The 17852-nt window shown below is 33.3% G+C and overlaps 2 protein-coding genes across 2 annotated transcripts; both read left to right on the top strand.

Annotated features, from left to right (window-relative positions):
- The first annotated feature begins 252 nt into the window (after positions 1-252).
- LOC132740056 (uncharacterized) lies at positions 253-2452 on the top strand. The gene is made up of 2 exons (XM_060727914.1): positions 253-383; positions 1250-2452. The coding sequence occupies exons 1-2, from the start codon at positions 366-368 to the stop codon at positions 2441-2443; spliced, it is 1212 nt and encodes a 403-aa protein (XP_060583897.1). The 5' UTR covers positions 253-365; the 3' UTR covers positions 2444-2452.
- A 2488-nt stretch (positions 2453-4940) lies between these two features.
- Positions 4941-16420, top strand: LOC132740113 (succinate-semialdehyde dehydrogenase, mitochondrial-like). Its single transcript, XM_060727970.1, has 13 exons — positions 4941-4964; positions 7272-7437; positions 7926-8047; positions 8891-8974; positions 9597-9767; positions 10587-10633; positions 10838-10856; positions 11044-11187; positions 11598-11741; positions 13075-13233; positions 13933-14102; positions 14560-14618; positions 15302-16420. Exons 1-13 carry the CDS (start codon positions 4956-4958, stop codon positions 15511-15513), a joined length of 1506 nt encoding a protein of 501 aa, XP_060583953.1. The 5' UTR covers positions 4941-4955; the 3' UTR covers positions 15514-16420.
- The last annotated feature ends 1432 nt before the right edge of the window (positions 16421-17852 follow it).

The raw sequence follows: 17852 nt of genomic DNA, 5'->3' as shown, positions 1-17852 counted from the left end.
ATGTACGTACCACTAAACTTTACGTCACTAAAATGGCTATACATGTACAACTTACATTTCACTAAACTTTACGTCATTATCCCAAATTTAAAGGTGCAAATTGAAAAATAAAATATGTGGTAAGTACCAGCTATTTGTTTTTAGTGTGAATATAAGTTAGCAGTTTTGATCAAACTTACTAAAACAAAAGAAAAATCAATATTGAAAATGTCGTCTGTTGGGTGACCATAATACTTTTTTTATTAACACAGTCTTGTTGCCATGGCAACCCAGCATTTTGTGAGGCAAAGAAACGTAATCTTGATGAGTAAATGTGACTTTGCTTTGATGTTTGACCACAGAAGGCACATGGAAGAAAGATAACTATGGTCTCCAGATGTAAGGTATTTACGATTTTATATATACTTTTTTTCCTTCCTTCATTTTGACAATGGCACTTTTTGTTATTTTTGTTACCTTTTCTTATATCCTTTCTAATGTTTTAATGCTAAATAATAACATGAGGCAAGTTTAGAGAATAAGACGCCAAAATTGTATAATAGGACTTGCCCGGCTTTGAATATGGAACAGTTCATTTGAACTTTGAAGGTATTTCAATATCACAATACAACCGCTGATCAACCACCAGCATAAAGCCTGGTTAGACTGCAAGGATGTGCAGGCTAGCCGGTTCTATACTTGTTGCAAAGGCCAATTACTTCTGGTTCCATGTTAAGGGATAACTCAAACCTTGTTCGGAAACAATTTTGAATATAAACTGAATGTTAAATCATGTTAATTTGTTTTACCTTTATCTGTATAACCTATGACACCGAATGTGAGGATAACATGATTAAGTTTTGTCATAGTTCTATTGTACAAGGAGCTTATTTGTTTGGTTTTAAACATAGTTTATTGCCAATACATATCAATACAGAAAAGTAGTTTGTACAATGTAAATTTGGTAAAAGTTCTCGCAACATTAGTAACTTAAGCTTGTTTGAACGACTCGAGAGTCCGTTTCCTGGAACTGACCAGTTTTGTTTGAGGAAGCAAAGTCATGATCCCTGTAAGATTCGAACCCATGGTCCCTGGGTTGCCACCTGATTTACTTGGCCACCGCTCATTTACGGATCTCACAACATAGAAAATTAATTTTTTACAACTTTACAATTTTTGTTAAGTTAAATGTAACTACTGTTATTTTAGTTTCCTATCAAATATCATTTTTACAATATTTCATTATTTTATTGTCTTGCATTTGTTTCAGATACCTTATGTTGAAAAGGCGAACCATTCCCAAGAAACGCTGCCGGAAGTAGAGATGAGTGAATTTACGTTAACGTCTAGTATATCTGTAACAGTAATCTGCGTCATTATCATCTTATCCCTGGCTTGTGGATCACGTGCCGTTTTATTTTCGACCAAATTACCGCGTCCATTTAGACAATTGTGTAAAGTGAGTTTGGCGACTGATATCTTGCTTATGTTAATGACCGGAATTCAACCATGGATTTATTGGGACAATAATTTCAACCGAGAGTATGTGGGCACGTGCTCTGTTCTGGTTTCCTCGGCAACTATGCTTGTCAGTATGGAAAGAGTGTTTGCATTGAAGTTCCCACTAAAATATATCCGATGTACCGGGGATGATAAATTTGCGTCACATCTCGTAGCGTGGACGTTCTCGATAACTATATCATCCTACCTGTTTGTTCGCTTTCTTGTGTGCTATATGTTACGGTACACGTTAGCAAATCGTGAGTGTATGCCGTACCAAGTGTACAGCATACTGTCTATAGAAGGACTTTTTGTTTTAACAACAACGGTATGCTTTGGTTTGGTCTGTCATACAGCCGCAAAGAACAAAAGACAGCACACACGCCGTATCACGCGAATGGGACTTCCGCAAAATCACGCGCTCAGTGCGACTGACACGCACGTTTCGGCCACCTTGTTCGTCTTGTATCCATTTGCAATATGCCTTGCGATCTTCTCTGTGCTCTGTATTTACTGGCAATTTATTCCGAACGACAGCGTTTCAAAATGGCTGTCAATTGGAACTCGCTTGGTACACTGTGCAGGGCATGGCATTCTTTTCAACTGCTGGTTTGACGAATGGCGTCTACATTTTTTAACCATAATCTCGCCTTTGAGCGCGAATCTGCGAGATAACGCTGACATAATGCGCATAAATGTTTACAACATCGTTGTTGCCGAGGCTGTGGTTGCCGAAGCTTTCGATGGGTCTCGTCTGCAACTTGAAGAATCTATTAAATCCCGCAGAGTTAGCAGAAGTAGAGTTTCTAATTCGTCAAAGATTTCAACTATAAGTGCAGCCGGATCACTCTCAATCCAATCGGTATCTCTTAAATCACCGCGGACATCAACTCAAGAACAGCAGGAACAGAACAGTCGCCCAAAATCATCAAGACTGGAGAGCATAACAGAGGCTGAAGTTTAAAACTAATTTAGTGATGTGGAGAATATTCATTATCCAAACTTACTTTGTCGGCTATGTGGACTTGGCTTTTGAAAATGTTGGGTCAGAGAAAAAAATTACTACTGTGGTACATGCACTAATAATCGAAAATCTTTAAATTTCGGGGGAAAAAAACGTGTTAAAACAGTGATATCAAGTAAAGCGTAATGTTTATCACGTACTATTAAATAGATTGCGAAAAGGAAATGGTTTTTCGTACCTTTATGAGTTTTTCTTGAATATGCTATAGCTTGTATTTTTAACTAGTAAAGCCAGCATGGGCGCGTCTGGTTTTGTAATAATTTCAAAACCTGTAACCATGTCTATACGAGGAGATTTCCTACCAAATAATGCTTGTGAATATTAAAATAATTCCGAATTATGAGAACAGACCATAACAGAATAGAACATATATTTGACTAACTTCATCGTTAGATACAAACTACATTCTACATACATGAAGTAATGTGACATTTATTGATGATACACACATTAAACATTTGAATGTAATACAATTCATAAACAGTTTAATGCATTCTTTCGTATATGAAAAAAGTTTTTTTTACACCAGTTTGCTTATGATTTGAAACTATTTAGATTTGTAGGTTTTAATAATTCAGTAAGTTTTAAAGCTTTTATTAACAGTAAATTTTAATTCAAACTATTGCAAATGTAAGAAATGTTAGCGGAATATGTTGCAATAAAATAATAAACAAATCTTTGGTTTGAATTTTGTAGTTGCATGTTCATGTGATTTTTGCAGAAGAAATATTAAAAACATATCTTATTGACATTTAATAATGCCTTAATTGTTGCAAGACTATATTTTCTTCCAAAAGTGAAGTGAAAATAAATGTGGTCTTTTGTTTGTCTTTTGCCCGACGCAGAATGCACATGCGCGAAATGCGACATCCGTTACTATGGAAAAATCATATTTTTGTGTAAAGGTCTATAGGAAATTTGCCTATCTGAAGAAATGTTCCTGCAAATAAATTCAATTTCTATCATAACAACAATGACGATGTACTCCGCTTCTTTTATGTATACACTAAGCAGTATACTTAATATTATTTCAAGCAAAGCAAGCTTTAAGCTTGCTTTGCTTGAAATAATAAGTATATCCAACGGAAAGACTACAAGCAGTCGCAACTTTTCGTCTCTTTCCATTATCTTTCGAGAGAAAAAAATCAAATTTGTCTTATTGGAACATCTCGCCACACCATGGTCATGATTATATGTCCTATTTTCACAAAAGCAGCACGGAGAAGGGCTCGAACTGATTCGGTTCTATACCTGCCTTTTGCCTAATCATTGCCCAGCTGTAGCAACGTATGTACACTGAACAATTATCTGGCAGTAGATACGTATATGGGAGAGTTACATGTATATTAATTTTCTAATGTTTCAAAATTATTTTGACGCTTTTTACAAGATAATTTTTATGTTTACATGTTATGTAATTTCATGTTTAAATACATGTACTCAGGAGAAATGCAAAGTGATAGCTAGTACATATAATTATATGTCCCGTTGGTTTTGTAGTTGCATTATATATTATTTATAACGTCTATTTGGAGAAAACGTCTAGGTAAATTGACATTGTGTTCACATACCTTATGTGATGAACAGTGTGCATGAATGATAGTGACTTTGTATAAATGTACATTGTCCCGTATCAGTATTCAACCTTCGCTTACTATATAACATGGTATCTCCATATTTTGACCTTTCATAAGATAACGGATTTAGCGTGGAGTTTTTACGCAATCGGGTGAGTTGAATAAACTATTTTTTCCATCTCTATGCAATGCTTTTCCATATCTTATTAAGTCAAGATTATGTGATAAATATTAATACAAAAGGATCGACTTACGTGCACATGTATAGGTATATATAAAATGTGTTTATTTCAATAAAACACACAACACTACTAACGTAGCATTTGTATTTCTGGTGAGAAAATATTGCTTACTGTGCATTTAAACTTTCAGTGACACGTTCATTTTTACCCAAGGTCATGCTGAACTAAATTTAGTACAACTTGGACGAAAAGTGACATATAAAGAATCTGTCAATGTGCTAACTGTAATTTGTATTATTTATTTATTTTGATTTTTTTTGCACTTGTTATGAATGTTCATAATCATTATTATTATATTCATCTTCATCATTATTATTATCATTGTTATTATAGCGGCTGATATAAATCATTAAACGACTTATTGATAAAAACTATAGGTCACGACAGGATCTGATTCAAATTTGACCAATTCAATCTCCCAGCTCAAAGCTACATAGAGACTCGTGATTTAAAACATTACTTAAGTACTATCAGGTTCATTTATACACACGCATCATAAGCGCAAATTAATGCATGGAATAAATAATCGGGATTTCATGTGAACTTATAAGTATTAGCAGAGATTTAAATATCATCAGTGTTTTTGTTTTTTGTTGGTTTTTTTTGGAAATAAGTTTGTATAGAGAGTGAATAATGCATCAGGTAAGAGCTTACGTTCTTTTTTATATATACACTGAGTATATAAACTGTCACTAAATTACTGTCTAGCTATATTGTACTTTTAGTAAAGATGCACTTAATTAAAGGCCAGAACTATGTGTTTATCTTAGTCGAATCGCGAAGGACAAAATTAATCAAACCATAGTCGTCTTGGTGCACAATGATTTTATCAAGGACATAGATTAAAATTCATGGTGCCTATAAATACTATGCTATTAAGAACGCTATCAGTCAGTTACATATGTATACGTACAATAAAAGGTTTTTTTCATAAGTTTTATTGGTCGATCGGATCTTGCACCCGAGATGGCTCTTCTTTTTAAATCAACTAAAACATATGGCCATTAATTGCTTGTAATCTATGAACGTAACTTGGGTCACATTACGTCACATCCCTCTTAAATAAAAGGACATTACAGAAATAAATTCAAATAAATAAGTTCTTCGAGAATGTACTTTGGAACTAAAAATAAATTTACTTTGAAATTTTGCTCTCAACCATTGCACTTTGGTCAAGACTGAGAAGTTATTTAAAAAAAAAAGACGCTGACATACACATACACTTTAAAAGTTCTCGTCCAATTTTAAAAGCACTATTTAATTACTGATCCGAAAGTTGAAATGCCCTCTACAGGTGACCGAGGTCACATCTCTCACCCAAAAACAATTTTAGGATATTTATTCAAGATAATTATGATGTTCTGCTTCTGATACATATGAGCCGTGTCACGACAAAACCAACATAATGGGTTTGCGACCAGCATGGATCCATGCGCAGGCTGGTCTGGATCCATGCTGGTCTAGCCTAATTAATTTGGCGTGAACGGTTTGACCCATTTTACAGACTTTTTTTCTTACTGTCAAACCGTTATGCTGGTCGCAAACCCATTATGTTGGTTTTGTCGTGACACGGCTCAATTATCAAGCCACAGCCAGACGTCACCCCGGACGTCATGACAGGAACTGCCAAAAAATGCTTTACGTACGTATTATAATAATAATATAAAACTCTTTATCTAACCAAGATAGCTTATTGAGACAATGCATCAAAGATAACACATATAATGCAAAATCTTATTTTCAACAAGACCTTTTAAAGATAAAAATAAACATATTACTGTAAAAAATACAAGCAATTATTAAGATAATTTCATTTAGTATCCAACAAAGAAGACAAACATAATGTTATATAGATCTATTACAGGTATATTGTCCATTATTCATCAGTTGATGAGAATATATCTTTGAAATGTGATATAAGAATTTAATATTATATGCGGTATTCTAGATCAATTCACAAATATATGAAGTAATTATGTAGTGCAATCACCAGGCACACGTGCGATATTTTCGCTGCAACCCTGATTCGCTTTCTTGGAGATTCAAGTTTAGTCCTTTAGAACAGCATATTAAAATACATTATTTTCTGTGATATCTAATCGGCAATATTTTAAGAATATCAATGGAGCTTAGTATATAAAGTATCTGTAATAAAAGTCTCAGTTTCCAACAATCCAACAACATTTATATCATCAGAGTCCTTGAAATTTAAGTGTCCATGGAGGTCCTAATCATTTTCCTCGCAGAAACAAATAATTATATAAATCACTGCATAGTTATTCTCGTCTATGCAACCTGGGACAGAAGATATTTTAGTCCCAAAAGCAATGTGTGTAAAAAAGAAGAAATAAAATATGACGAGTCGTGTGATACGGATAAAGAACGGTAGTCGACAAGGATTTTGTCCTAGGCAAGGGGCGCAACTGTCATAGGACAATTTATTCGTAAGGGTAAATTCAAGCTGTTTACAGTGATAAATATTGATGACAGTCATTAAAATTATATTCTGTATAAAGTAATTATCATTTTCTATATTTTGGCTAAATAGTTTAAGTGTGTAAACCTTTCCTGTCACTTTTTTTAAAAAATGTTTACGTAACTTGAATAAACTTCGGACATGCTCTTTTTTGGCTATAAGATAAAAGGGCTGTACTCTTTAATGATACAAACATATGATGTTTTGTTTAGTTTATGTGTGTGTCAGTTTTGACATTGAATCCGTTATTAGAACCAAGCAGTACTGACACAGCAATAAGTTTGTTTTCAGGGGTTTTTCATCAAGGAAAAAAGACTTGCCCCTGAAAAGGGTTGGACCCAGGCAACTAGCAATCTTTTGTTCACCAGGTTGAAGTGTTGACCACTCAGCCATGCCAATACAAAGTGATTATGATTATTGAATTTTTAATTTTAGCATATTTTGATAATGTTAATTTCGCCATTTCTTTACAGATGCAAACCAAGGTGATAATTTTGTGTAGATCGTCACATCTTCTCTTTAAGACAAATACTTTTGGTAGATTCTTCAGTCAAACAGCCAGCATGTCTTCACTTGTAAAGGACAAAGCTTATGTGGATGGTCAGTGGATATCTGCCAAAAATGGTGCTACTTACGAAGGTAACCCATCCAACAAAAAATACAAATCTTCAATACTTAATTAGCATAATCTGATCAATTGATAGAAATTAAGTATGTTCCAATTATCAAAGGAAATTTTGCTTGTTTTCAGATAAGACGAAAATTAACAATTTTTGTTATCTTTTAGTTTCATAATTACATGGTAATGATATTGCTGTCATAATCAGAATTAGTTTAGTTTATACAAATTTATTTAAGTTTGATTGTGTTGGAAACTGTAAGCTTATTGAAACACTCTCGAATCCGTTCCTGGATTAATTGCTAAGCAGTATCATGTAGAGATTGTGTAAATGCTAAACTGAGGTAATTACTGTCAAATAATTTTTTTTTCTCACATAATACATTGCAAGGTATGTTTATAATTATAATCTTCCATCTGTATCATTGCTGAAATGTTTACTTTTTCATTTTTACTAAAAAGTTTTTAAGATTGCTTAGAATTATTTGAAGTATGTTCTACTATTCAGTGACTAATCCTGCCAGTGGAGAAGTTGTTGGCAAAGTTCCAGATATGAATGCCTCTGATGCAGAGGCAGCAGTACAAGTTGCATACAAAGCTTTTCAGAGCTGGAAGAAAACTACAGCAAAGGTGAGAAAACTACCACAAAGTTAAGTTAACTACAAGCTAGTATGTGTATTAAGTGACTTTAGTCTATCATGATCACTTTAAATTCCAGGCGATCTCTCTGTATGTTTAGTGTTTAAAGCATCATTGCTAAACACAATCATCAACAGCTTAATAGTTATGCAGAGTCATGTTTTGTTAAAAGAGACTATTGTATTAAACATCCGTTTTTGCCATTTCCCTTGAGTGGTCTCTAAATACATGTTCGACTGTACACTTAATCACTGGTTCAGTATTTTGTAACAGATTTTATATTTATTTTCAAAGAATGATAAACAAGTGATGATTGGACTTCTGTTTCAGATAATTATAGAAAAAGTACAATTCTATTCGATAAAAAGGTTATTTTTAGAGAGAAATGTACTAGGGATGTCAATTTATCAATAACAGTCATATTCTACATAGAAAAATAAAATCAATACCGAAAATTTTTTGATACGAAACATTCAATTAAAAAGGAAGTTATCGGAAATACTACACTTTGAAATAGGTCTCGAAGAAAATGGTTACGTCATATCAGCCAACTAAGAATATAACAACGATCCGAACATCCGGATGTATCCGGATGTCTGATTTGGATATCCGGATGGCCGTTTTGGCTCCGGATGACATCCCTAAAATTTACCTAATCTTTGGAGATGAATATTTTTATATCAAGAAACTCCTAATGACTTTAATTTTTTTTTTAAAGTTAATGTGATACTAACGAAATTACAATATTTACTCACCTATTTGAGGGTATCTATAAAATGTAAATCTTTTAATGGTTTTTCACCATTTTAGATGATATGTTCTTTACTCTTGTAGGCTCGAGGTGAAGCTCTGAAGAAAGCATATAGAATGATGCTTGATAATAAAGATGAGCTAGCAAAATTAATCACATTGGAAAATGTAAGTTAAAACTGTCACATCGTGCTCTTAGATATATATGTAATAGTCAATGATAAACATATGGCTTTGAGTCAGATACTCTAGGTTGTTTAAGAGAAAATATGGTGCTCTTCATGGGATATTGTCTTTTAAGGTGCTGACATTGAATACCAAGGTGAATGCAAAATTGTCCACCTTAGAGGTGGAGCACTGAACTATTCATTGTGATAAAGATTTCTAGCCAATGATTCTAGGCAGGTATCTATATGGTATTAAAGGTCACATCCCAATTTGAAGCTGGAAAGTCAGAGTTTGAGTACAAGTTTCTTTCATCACTAGGAAATGCCAAAATATCTGGTCCAGTAAGATGTTAAAGAGAAATCATATCATATTTTCATATTTGTGTCCACCTGAAATTTTATGACATTATGATGCCTTTTAACTACTTTTACTGGACGTATATGTAAATTTTATAGAAATTCATATATATGTTAATGCATTTTTTAGTATTAGCAGTTTTAAGCATATCATATTCAAGTATTTGTTAACTAGTTTTTGATAAACAATAGTTCAATTAAAGCATGAACTCAGAGAACTTTTTTCATTGTTTCATTTTCATAGCAAGCTGGGTGATCAATTTCAGGGTAAACCTCTATCAGATGCTGCAGGAGAAGTAGGGTATGGTGCGAGTTTTTGCGAGTGGTTTGCAGAGGAAGGGAGACGTGTGCAGGGCAACATAGTCTGCAGCCCGTTTCCGACTAAACGAATAATGACCTTGAAACAGCCTATCGGAGTCTGTGGCATGATAACTCCAGTATGTTAATACAGTTATCTATTTATTGTAATGATTTTAATTGATTTCCAACCATATTTTGTTACAATATAGAACTGTTCACTTATGGTGGATAAAATGTGAAAGTGGATATATGTATGGTGGGTAATATGTGAAAGTGGTTATACTTAGGTTGTGGTGGGGAAAATGTGAATGTGGTTAAACTTATGGTGGATAAAATGTGAAAGTGGTTAAACTTATGGTGGGGAAATGTGAAAGCGGTTTGGTAGCTCTGTCTGTAGTAGTGCAGACTAGTATTCCAAGGCCCCTAGTCTGGCTGCTAGTTTTCCTCACCCTTTTACTTTTCACTAGACTTACGCTGATGAGTGCATTTATACTTAATAAAAGTGGTGTAAGCATAATTTGTACAAAAGTTAGTTCAAGGCAAATACATGTGTATATACATGTATATGAAAATTAATTTATGCATTATATGACCTGAGTGATTAATTGCAAAGTGTTTGAATGATTAACCATTAAATATTGTACTACAATGCAAGAAAAATTGATATTTATTTCCATTCTAACATGCTAAAAGAAAAGAGAATTATAAGATTATATTGAACTACATGTAGCGGAGAGGTAGTTTTCTGGTGTCATTTGGCTTGTTGATGTCACATCTGACATCATCCTTATAGAGTGGAAGTTTTCCTACTTTTATTTCATGCATATATCGTGTAATAATGCACTCAACTGCTCTCCCTGTTATAAAGGGAAGTCATGTAAAGTGTGTTAGAATTTCACTTCAGTTTGGGCAGCATGTATCAGTATTTTTAATTGATCAATATGTTTTGTTTTTAGTGGAATTTTCCAAATGCTATGATAACAAGAAAAGCATGTGCACTTTAGCCTTTTTAGGTTGCAAAAAGGAGAAGCCCCTTTTCACTCTTCATTTTGTAGGTAAACACGCTGAAAATTTTAATTTTCAAATGATTTTTCCGGGCAAAATAACTTAATGGTTTTATGGAATTTTCCTGCCTTTAAACAAAAACATTTCATTATTTATAGGGAAAATTTCAGAATATGTACATTGTATACTCAATAGCAAACAGTGCAGACAATGATCTAGCTGTAATAGTTTTCAAAGCTTTGTTCTTGTCCAATAGAATTCAGTATTACACACAACAATGTATAATAACCTCATAATATTAAACTTGTAACTGGACATGTATGTCATACCATTTCATTAAATAAATTGTTGTAAATCCAATGAAAATTTAAGAAACATAGCTTTATTATGAATTTTTATTATTTTCAGTTGTTTGAGAAAGCAGGTATACCCAAAGGCGTATTTAATGTTATAACATGTGATAGAGGTAACGCCCCAGCAGTTGGTAAAGTTTTATGTGAGAGCCCTCTAGTGTCACTTATCTCTTTTACCGGATCTTCTGGAGTTGGAAAGGTTAATATTTGTGTTCTTAGTAGATATGTGTTGTTATTTTAATTTGTAAAATGATCTTTAATTGTGAGGAAGTTAAGTTAACTTATCGAAAATAGATTTTTACTTACCATAAAGTTAAGATCAACAATAACATTACAGATTTATTAGTTTCGGTTTAGAAAGCATCTGGGATGTTGACATCATTCTGTAGAAAGACAGTTTTTTTTATATTTCGTATTTTTACCATGGTATTTGCTGTAGAGTGATAGACAAATGCAATGAGTGGTACAACTAGCTTATTGAAACAGAATTTCCTGTTATTAAGGAACATTTAAATTTAAATATAATGAATGATAGAGATTTGATATTCCCTGAATTTTATTCTATACCATCTTTACATGATGTTTCTAGAAATGAATACAATATTTCAGATATTACTTCAACAAAGTGCGAATACAGTAAAGAAGTGTAGTATGGAACTAGGAGGAAATGCTCCATTTATTGTATTTGATAGTGCTAATGTAGAGAATGCAGTGGCTGGTGCCATGGCTTCAAAATTCAGGTGTTCTGGGCAGGTAGGTGATGCCCCGATAACTTACTAGTAATACAATGTAAGATAATGCGGTGGCAGGTGCCATGGCTTCAAAATTCAGGTGTTCTGGGCAGGTAGGTGATGCGCCAATAACTAACTAGTAATACAATGTAAGATAATGCGGTGGCAGGTGCCATGGCTTCAAAATTCAGGTGTTCTGGGCAGGTAGGTGATGCGCCGATAACTAACTAGAAATACAATGTAAGATAATGCGGTGGCAGGTGCCATGGCTTCCAAGTTCAGGTGTTCTGGGCAGGTAGTTGAGGCGCCGATAACTTACTAGCAATACAATGTAAGATAGTGCAGTGACTGCTGCCATGGTTTCAAAGTTCAGGTGTTCTAGGCAGGTAGGTGAGGTCCCGGTAACTTACTAGCAATACAATGTCAGATAATGCAGTGGCTGGTGCCATGGCTTCAAAGTTTTGGTGTTCTGGGCAGGTAGGTGATGTGCCCATAGCTTACTAGTAATACAATGTCAGATAATGCAGTGGGTGGTGCCATGGCTTCAAAGTTTTGGTGTTCTGGGCAGGTAGGTGATGTGCCGACAGCTTACTAGTAATGCAATGTAAGGGTGCCATGGTTTCAAAGTTTTGGTGTTCTTTTAAATAAAAAATATGTAAAAGATACTAAAGAAATTATCCCTGAATTAAATTGAAAATTGATTATGTTTGAGATTCTTAGCCAGATTTCAGTTGAAAGACTTTAGTCACTTTCGATTTTTTGGTCATTTTGCACACACACAGAAAAAAAAAGAAAGATTATTCTGGCAAATGATTTACTGTCAGACATTACCGTTTAACTGGTATTAAAAATATTGCCAGATAAATTAAATATAATTCAAGCAAATGTATCTAAAAACCAATAATATATGTAATGGTTTATTTTCACTTTTTATTAAGAATAAAGTCTTACATGTTTGTTGAGACACAGAAATCTTGCATATTCCTTTAAAAAGGAGTCTTTTTAGGTTTGACTGTAATGAGTATGGTTATATCATACAGTAACAATACTTCATGCTTATAGGATTGATTTTCATAAGACATTTGTCACTTTAACATTATTTTTAATCACACCTCGCTCCTGCAACTTTATACATATATTAGTTTTTTGTTCATTGGTCTAAGAAAGCAGTATCATAAATTTGTAAAAAGAAAATTACAAGTGTATAATTGTTTGTATGTTATATAACCCAGTATAGTCTTACAAACCATTTATTTTTGGTCATATAACCTGTCAAAAATCATTATTACTATTATTATGCTTAAAAATACTATATAAATACCATATAAATTATTGTATTTTAACTTTTTTTTCAGACGTGTGTAAGTGCTAATAGATTTCTAGTACAGGAGGGTGTGTATGATGCCTTTGTGAAGAAGTTGGGTGAGACGATGGATAAACAATTGAAAGTGGGTGCTGGTTTGGCTACTGGCACAACACAGGGTCCTCTTATCAACTCCAGGGCCGTTGATAAGGTAAATGAAATGAGTTAATGGTAAAAAAGGAAATGAAACTATTGAAATAAATGGCTTACTAAGTGAAAACCATTAATTTTAAAGTGGATAAGGGGCATTCGTGAATATTTGGTTGAGGTTACTGATGACAAATCACTTGCCCCTCACCTTTGTGGGTTTGAATCTTGCCAGAGTTGTTGCATTCTGGTGAGGAAGCTATTCAACTAGAGTTTAGAATAATCTACCAATATAAGTTCATGAAGCTAAAAGAGTAATACATATCAGTTTTGAATAAGTCAGTGGTTTTACTCAGGTGCACCACACTCTGGCCTGAATGACAGGCAGATCTGGGGGTAGTCTCATCTGCCAGAGATAGCTTATATGATTTCAATATTGACCTCTGTTAAAAACCTGTTTCATTGTGTGCATATTTGTATGAATGTAATAAAGCTATAACAAACCATCCTGTTTTGGGTCACAGGAAAGAACAAAGCCTCAGAAAATTGCCTGGTTTTGGATGATTTAATCCGAGACTGTAGGTTAAATTTGCATTACTTTCGCTCTTACAAGGAATAAGATATTAAAAAAGACCTTGGGTATTTCCTTTAAGGCATGGACCTCAATAGGGACTTTGATAGTTTGACTTAATTTCACTTATATACACTAGTAAATTCTTAAATTATGAATGATTAATTGAGACAATGAAATTCATTAATTCAGGTGGAAACATTTGTTCAAGATGCTGTAAAACAAGGAGCAAAGGTTGTTTGTGGTGGTGAGAGAAGTTCTCTTGGACAAACATTTTATGAACCAACATTGTTACAAGATGTCACACCGGACATGCTGTGTGCGAGAGAGGAAATATTCGGCCCTGTAGCAGGTGTTCAGAAGTATGTCATTGTTAACCTTATCTGTTTTACAAGAATGTCTGAAGGAAAGCTTACTATTACAGATAGATTCAAAGCAAGATTTATTTGAGAAAATCTAATTGCATTGTTAAGAAAAATGAAATTACAATCATGTTCTTAGACTGTTTTTCTGTTATTTGTAGAGTGATATCTCAAACTACAAATCTTAATACCACAATTATTCTATTCTTTCTGCTGTAGGGTTATTTTTGTGTTGTTGATTATGGTTTGTTTTAATTTTAAGAAAAGAGTGAGTGAGTTACTAGTAGTCATGATGAAGTAAAGATAAGCTTAACTGCACTGCTTCTCATCAGCCTAGAAGTTTACTATGAGAACTAATACATGTACATATATTAGGAAAAGAAAAATTAATTTATAGCCCATCAGTCTGGAAGCATGTACCTATTAAGGATAAAACAAAAATTTGTTTTAATTACAGATTTAAAACAGAAGAGGAAGCACTCATCTTAGCCAATGGGACGTCTGCTGGTCTGGCAGGTAAGCAGACGTGAATTTTGCTTTTCTCATCAATTAATTGGTGTTTTTAAATTGGTAAAAGAAAATGTCAGCGGCAACAAAACCTTTAATTAGCCTTTACCCATCTGAAGCTTTTACCACCAGTATAGACCTATGACAGTCTACTCCATTTTCAATTTTGCTGTTTTTGGTGTTCTTTAGGAATTCTGCTTCTCCAAATTTCCACATCTGTTGTAAAGGCTTATGTACTATCCAATTTTTGTATTAAAACCCATTTAAATATTTCTTTAAGAACTATTAACCTTGTTTATAACCATACCCTCCCATTTGTGGACAAGAGTTCATTACTATTTTGTAGTTTTTGACAAAATAATGCTCTTCTTTTTCTCAACTATTTCACCCATTAACTTCACTGCACAAGTTTGAAAAAATATTTAATTAAAATGAAATAAATTATTTGTTACCTTTACATCCTTTTTTTTAGGCTCACAACTTCTTGTTGTGAATTGTCTTGTAGTTACTTCCCTTTATATGATAAACAAGTTTTCAAAGACCTATTTATATGTTATTATCAAATACTGAGTATAGTTGAGTCTGGTGTGTTATAGACATTTCAATAGTGTAAACTGGTTGCTAGGAAATCAATTTAAATATTAAAAATTTTACAACAAAGTGATATTTAATTGAATCTCTGAACTTTACAGGTTATGTTTACACTAATGACCCTGCCCAACAATGGCGGATAGCGGAGGCTCTGGAATATGGAATCGTAGGTGTAAATGAAGGACTATTTTCAACCCCAGAGGCCCCGTTTGGCGGTTACAAAGAGTCAGGACTTGGGAGAGAAGGTGGGATAGGGTTTGGAATAGAGGAGTACCTGGAAGTTAAATATGTTTGCATGGGGGGAATGTCATGAGATGCTAGACTTTTATCAAATTAAATAATTATCACTAAAAGGATGTTAATAATGTGGGATTTGTACGGTTTGTAAAATTTGGCGCAATAACTCGGCGGATTTCTTTATATGTATTGAATGTCGTGCTATTTTTAGAAATTTTGCTGCATTGTGTCAAGTATTTACCATTCTTGATCAGCATGTATGGACCGCCTCTATGTGCATATGTAAATCATAAAGTTTATGGGACCTAACAGGAGTATTTGTTTTGTGTAGATGTATCAAAGAAGACTTTTGTCTAGAAAAGCTGAAAATGCAAGCCAATGGAGAGTATTATTAAACAGTATCATATAACTGAAGCTTACATAAATATGTTCCTTCATTAAGTGTTGGCGTGCCTTTAAATATAATATTATGGATGATGTCGTGTACAACAAAAAAGTATAGCGACTATTAGAGGGTGAACTTTAATCTGTATTGTACCCCTTAAAATTATTAACCTCTTAGTATGTACACCGGACAAGACATTTTTCTAGATAATTGTGTTCAATTAAAGTTAATTACAAACAGTGCTTTGTACATCAAATTAAATCTGTTTATTTGCATCTTTTTTTCTTTCCTTATTCTTTGAACTCTAGTAACTGCATAATTATATAGTCCAATACTGTAGTTCTGAGAGAATTTCTTCTTTTCATACATCGTGTGCCATCTTTTATGTATGTTAGCTTTTTCTGTTATAGGCCATTTTTCTTTTCTGCTTTGATATAACATAATGTTTATAGTATGCTATCTGTTGTTTACTAAATTATTATGAATTCCATGAATTTTTATTAGATTTTAGGGTGAAGGTATTTTTTTTAAAGATTTTTCCCCCTGTTACATAATTATTAAAGATTTATACAGAATAAAAGATATGAAATATTTAAAATGACTTTTGCTGTTTGTTTCATTTTACGCCTTTTCCCCCAAACAGTATTTCAGTCATATAGGCAGGTAGTTTCCTAACCATCGTTCCTGGAGAGTTACACCAGTACTAGATTACCTTCCTCTGCACTAAACTACCAAAGCATCTCCCGGGGATCGAACCCATGCCAGAGAGGTAACTGGATTAGAAGTCATCGACTCTAACCCCTCGACCACGGAGGCAGTAAAAAAATATGACTTACTTTTATTTAAATATACCTTATGTTGATATATATTATCAGTACAAACACAAAGTAATAAAACTCTGAATGATGAAGAAATAAGTACTGGTAGTTACTTAAAAAGGTATGTCCTGTGAGAACTGCCATTTTAGCTTTCTGCTTCCATTGGCAAACTGGGTACACACATGACATCTCAATAAGTGGTGAGAGACATATTTTTTAAAGGCCATGTACAGTTAAAACAAAGACACAACATTCACATGTATATCCAGATTTATTAATGTACAATTTATACACATATGTCACACCCATCAACTGGTCACAAACACTCTTAATAAACATTTTATGAATCAGCATGTGCATTATTTTGACAATGTATCATTTTAAGCAATCGCCCTGCAGTCAAGTCATTTCTTATATAATTAACCCTTAACGTGCTAGAATCAAAGGTGATTAGCCTTTGCCACCAGTGTATACCCAGGCCAGTCTGTCACCATTATATCCTGTGCCCGTCTGCTGCCACGGCCAGTCTGCACATCTGTGCTATCTTAACTTAGGCACTATACTGTTGGTAGCTTTATCTATATATTTTGTATAATGAAATGTTTTCACCTTGAATGGACTGGTCCATTTCAAACTTGGGCTAATCCATTACACACAATTTTGCAAGTTAAGGGATAAATGGATTTGATTTGACAAAGGATATATAGGATTTATCATCAGTTCTAAATATATAATCACATACATTTAAACTTCCAACAAAGCGAGTACATGTGTACCATACAATCAAATAATTTCAATGAACACATATTACTAATTATAAACACAAAGGAATTTTAATTAATAAAACCTTTTGCAAAGTTATTAGAAAAGACATTTGTATGTTCAAAATCATTGAAAAATACAAAAGGACACATTTGTATGTTCAAAATTATTGAAAAATACAAAAGGACACATTTGTATGGTCGAATTCATTGAAAAATACAAAAGGACAATTCAATATATTCAAACTTCACATCATTCCATTTAAAATATGTTATAAATGCAAAATGAGACTAACATTGTAGTTACAATGAATATGAATATGTTCCATTGACATAACAGTTGTCTTTTTATTATTTTCTTTTTATTCAAAACTATAACATAAATAAACCTTGTTATAAATGGGTGATTATTTAAATTGATATATGCTAACATATCAATTATTTACAGAGA

Source organism: Ruditapes philippinarum, unplaced genomic scaffold (assembly GCF_026571515.1).
Source record: "Ruditapes philippinarum isolate M1 unplaced genomic scaffold, ASM2657151v2 ctg4653_1_1_1_1, whole genome shotgun sequence".
Lineage (NCBI taxonomy): Eukaryota > Metazoa > Mollusca > Bivalvia > Venerida > Veneridae > Ruditapes > Ruditapes philippinarum.
The sequence above is the reverse complement of the archived record's forward strand: the minus strand, read 5'-3'. Positions and strand labels throughout refer to the sequence as shown.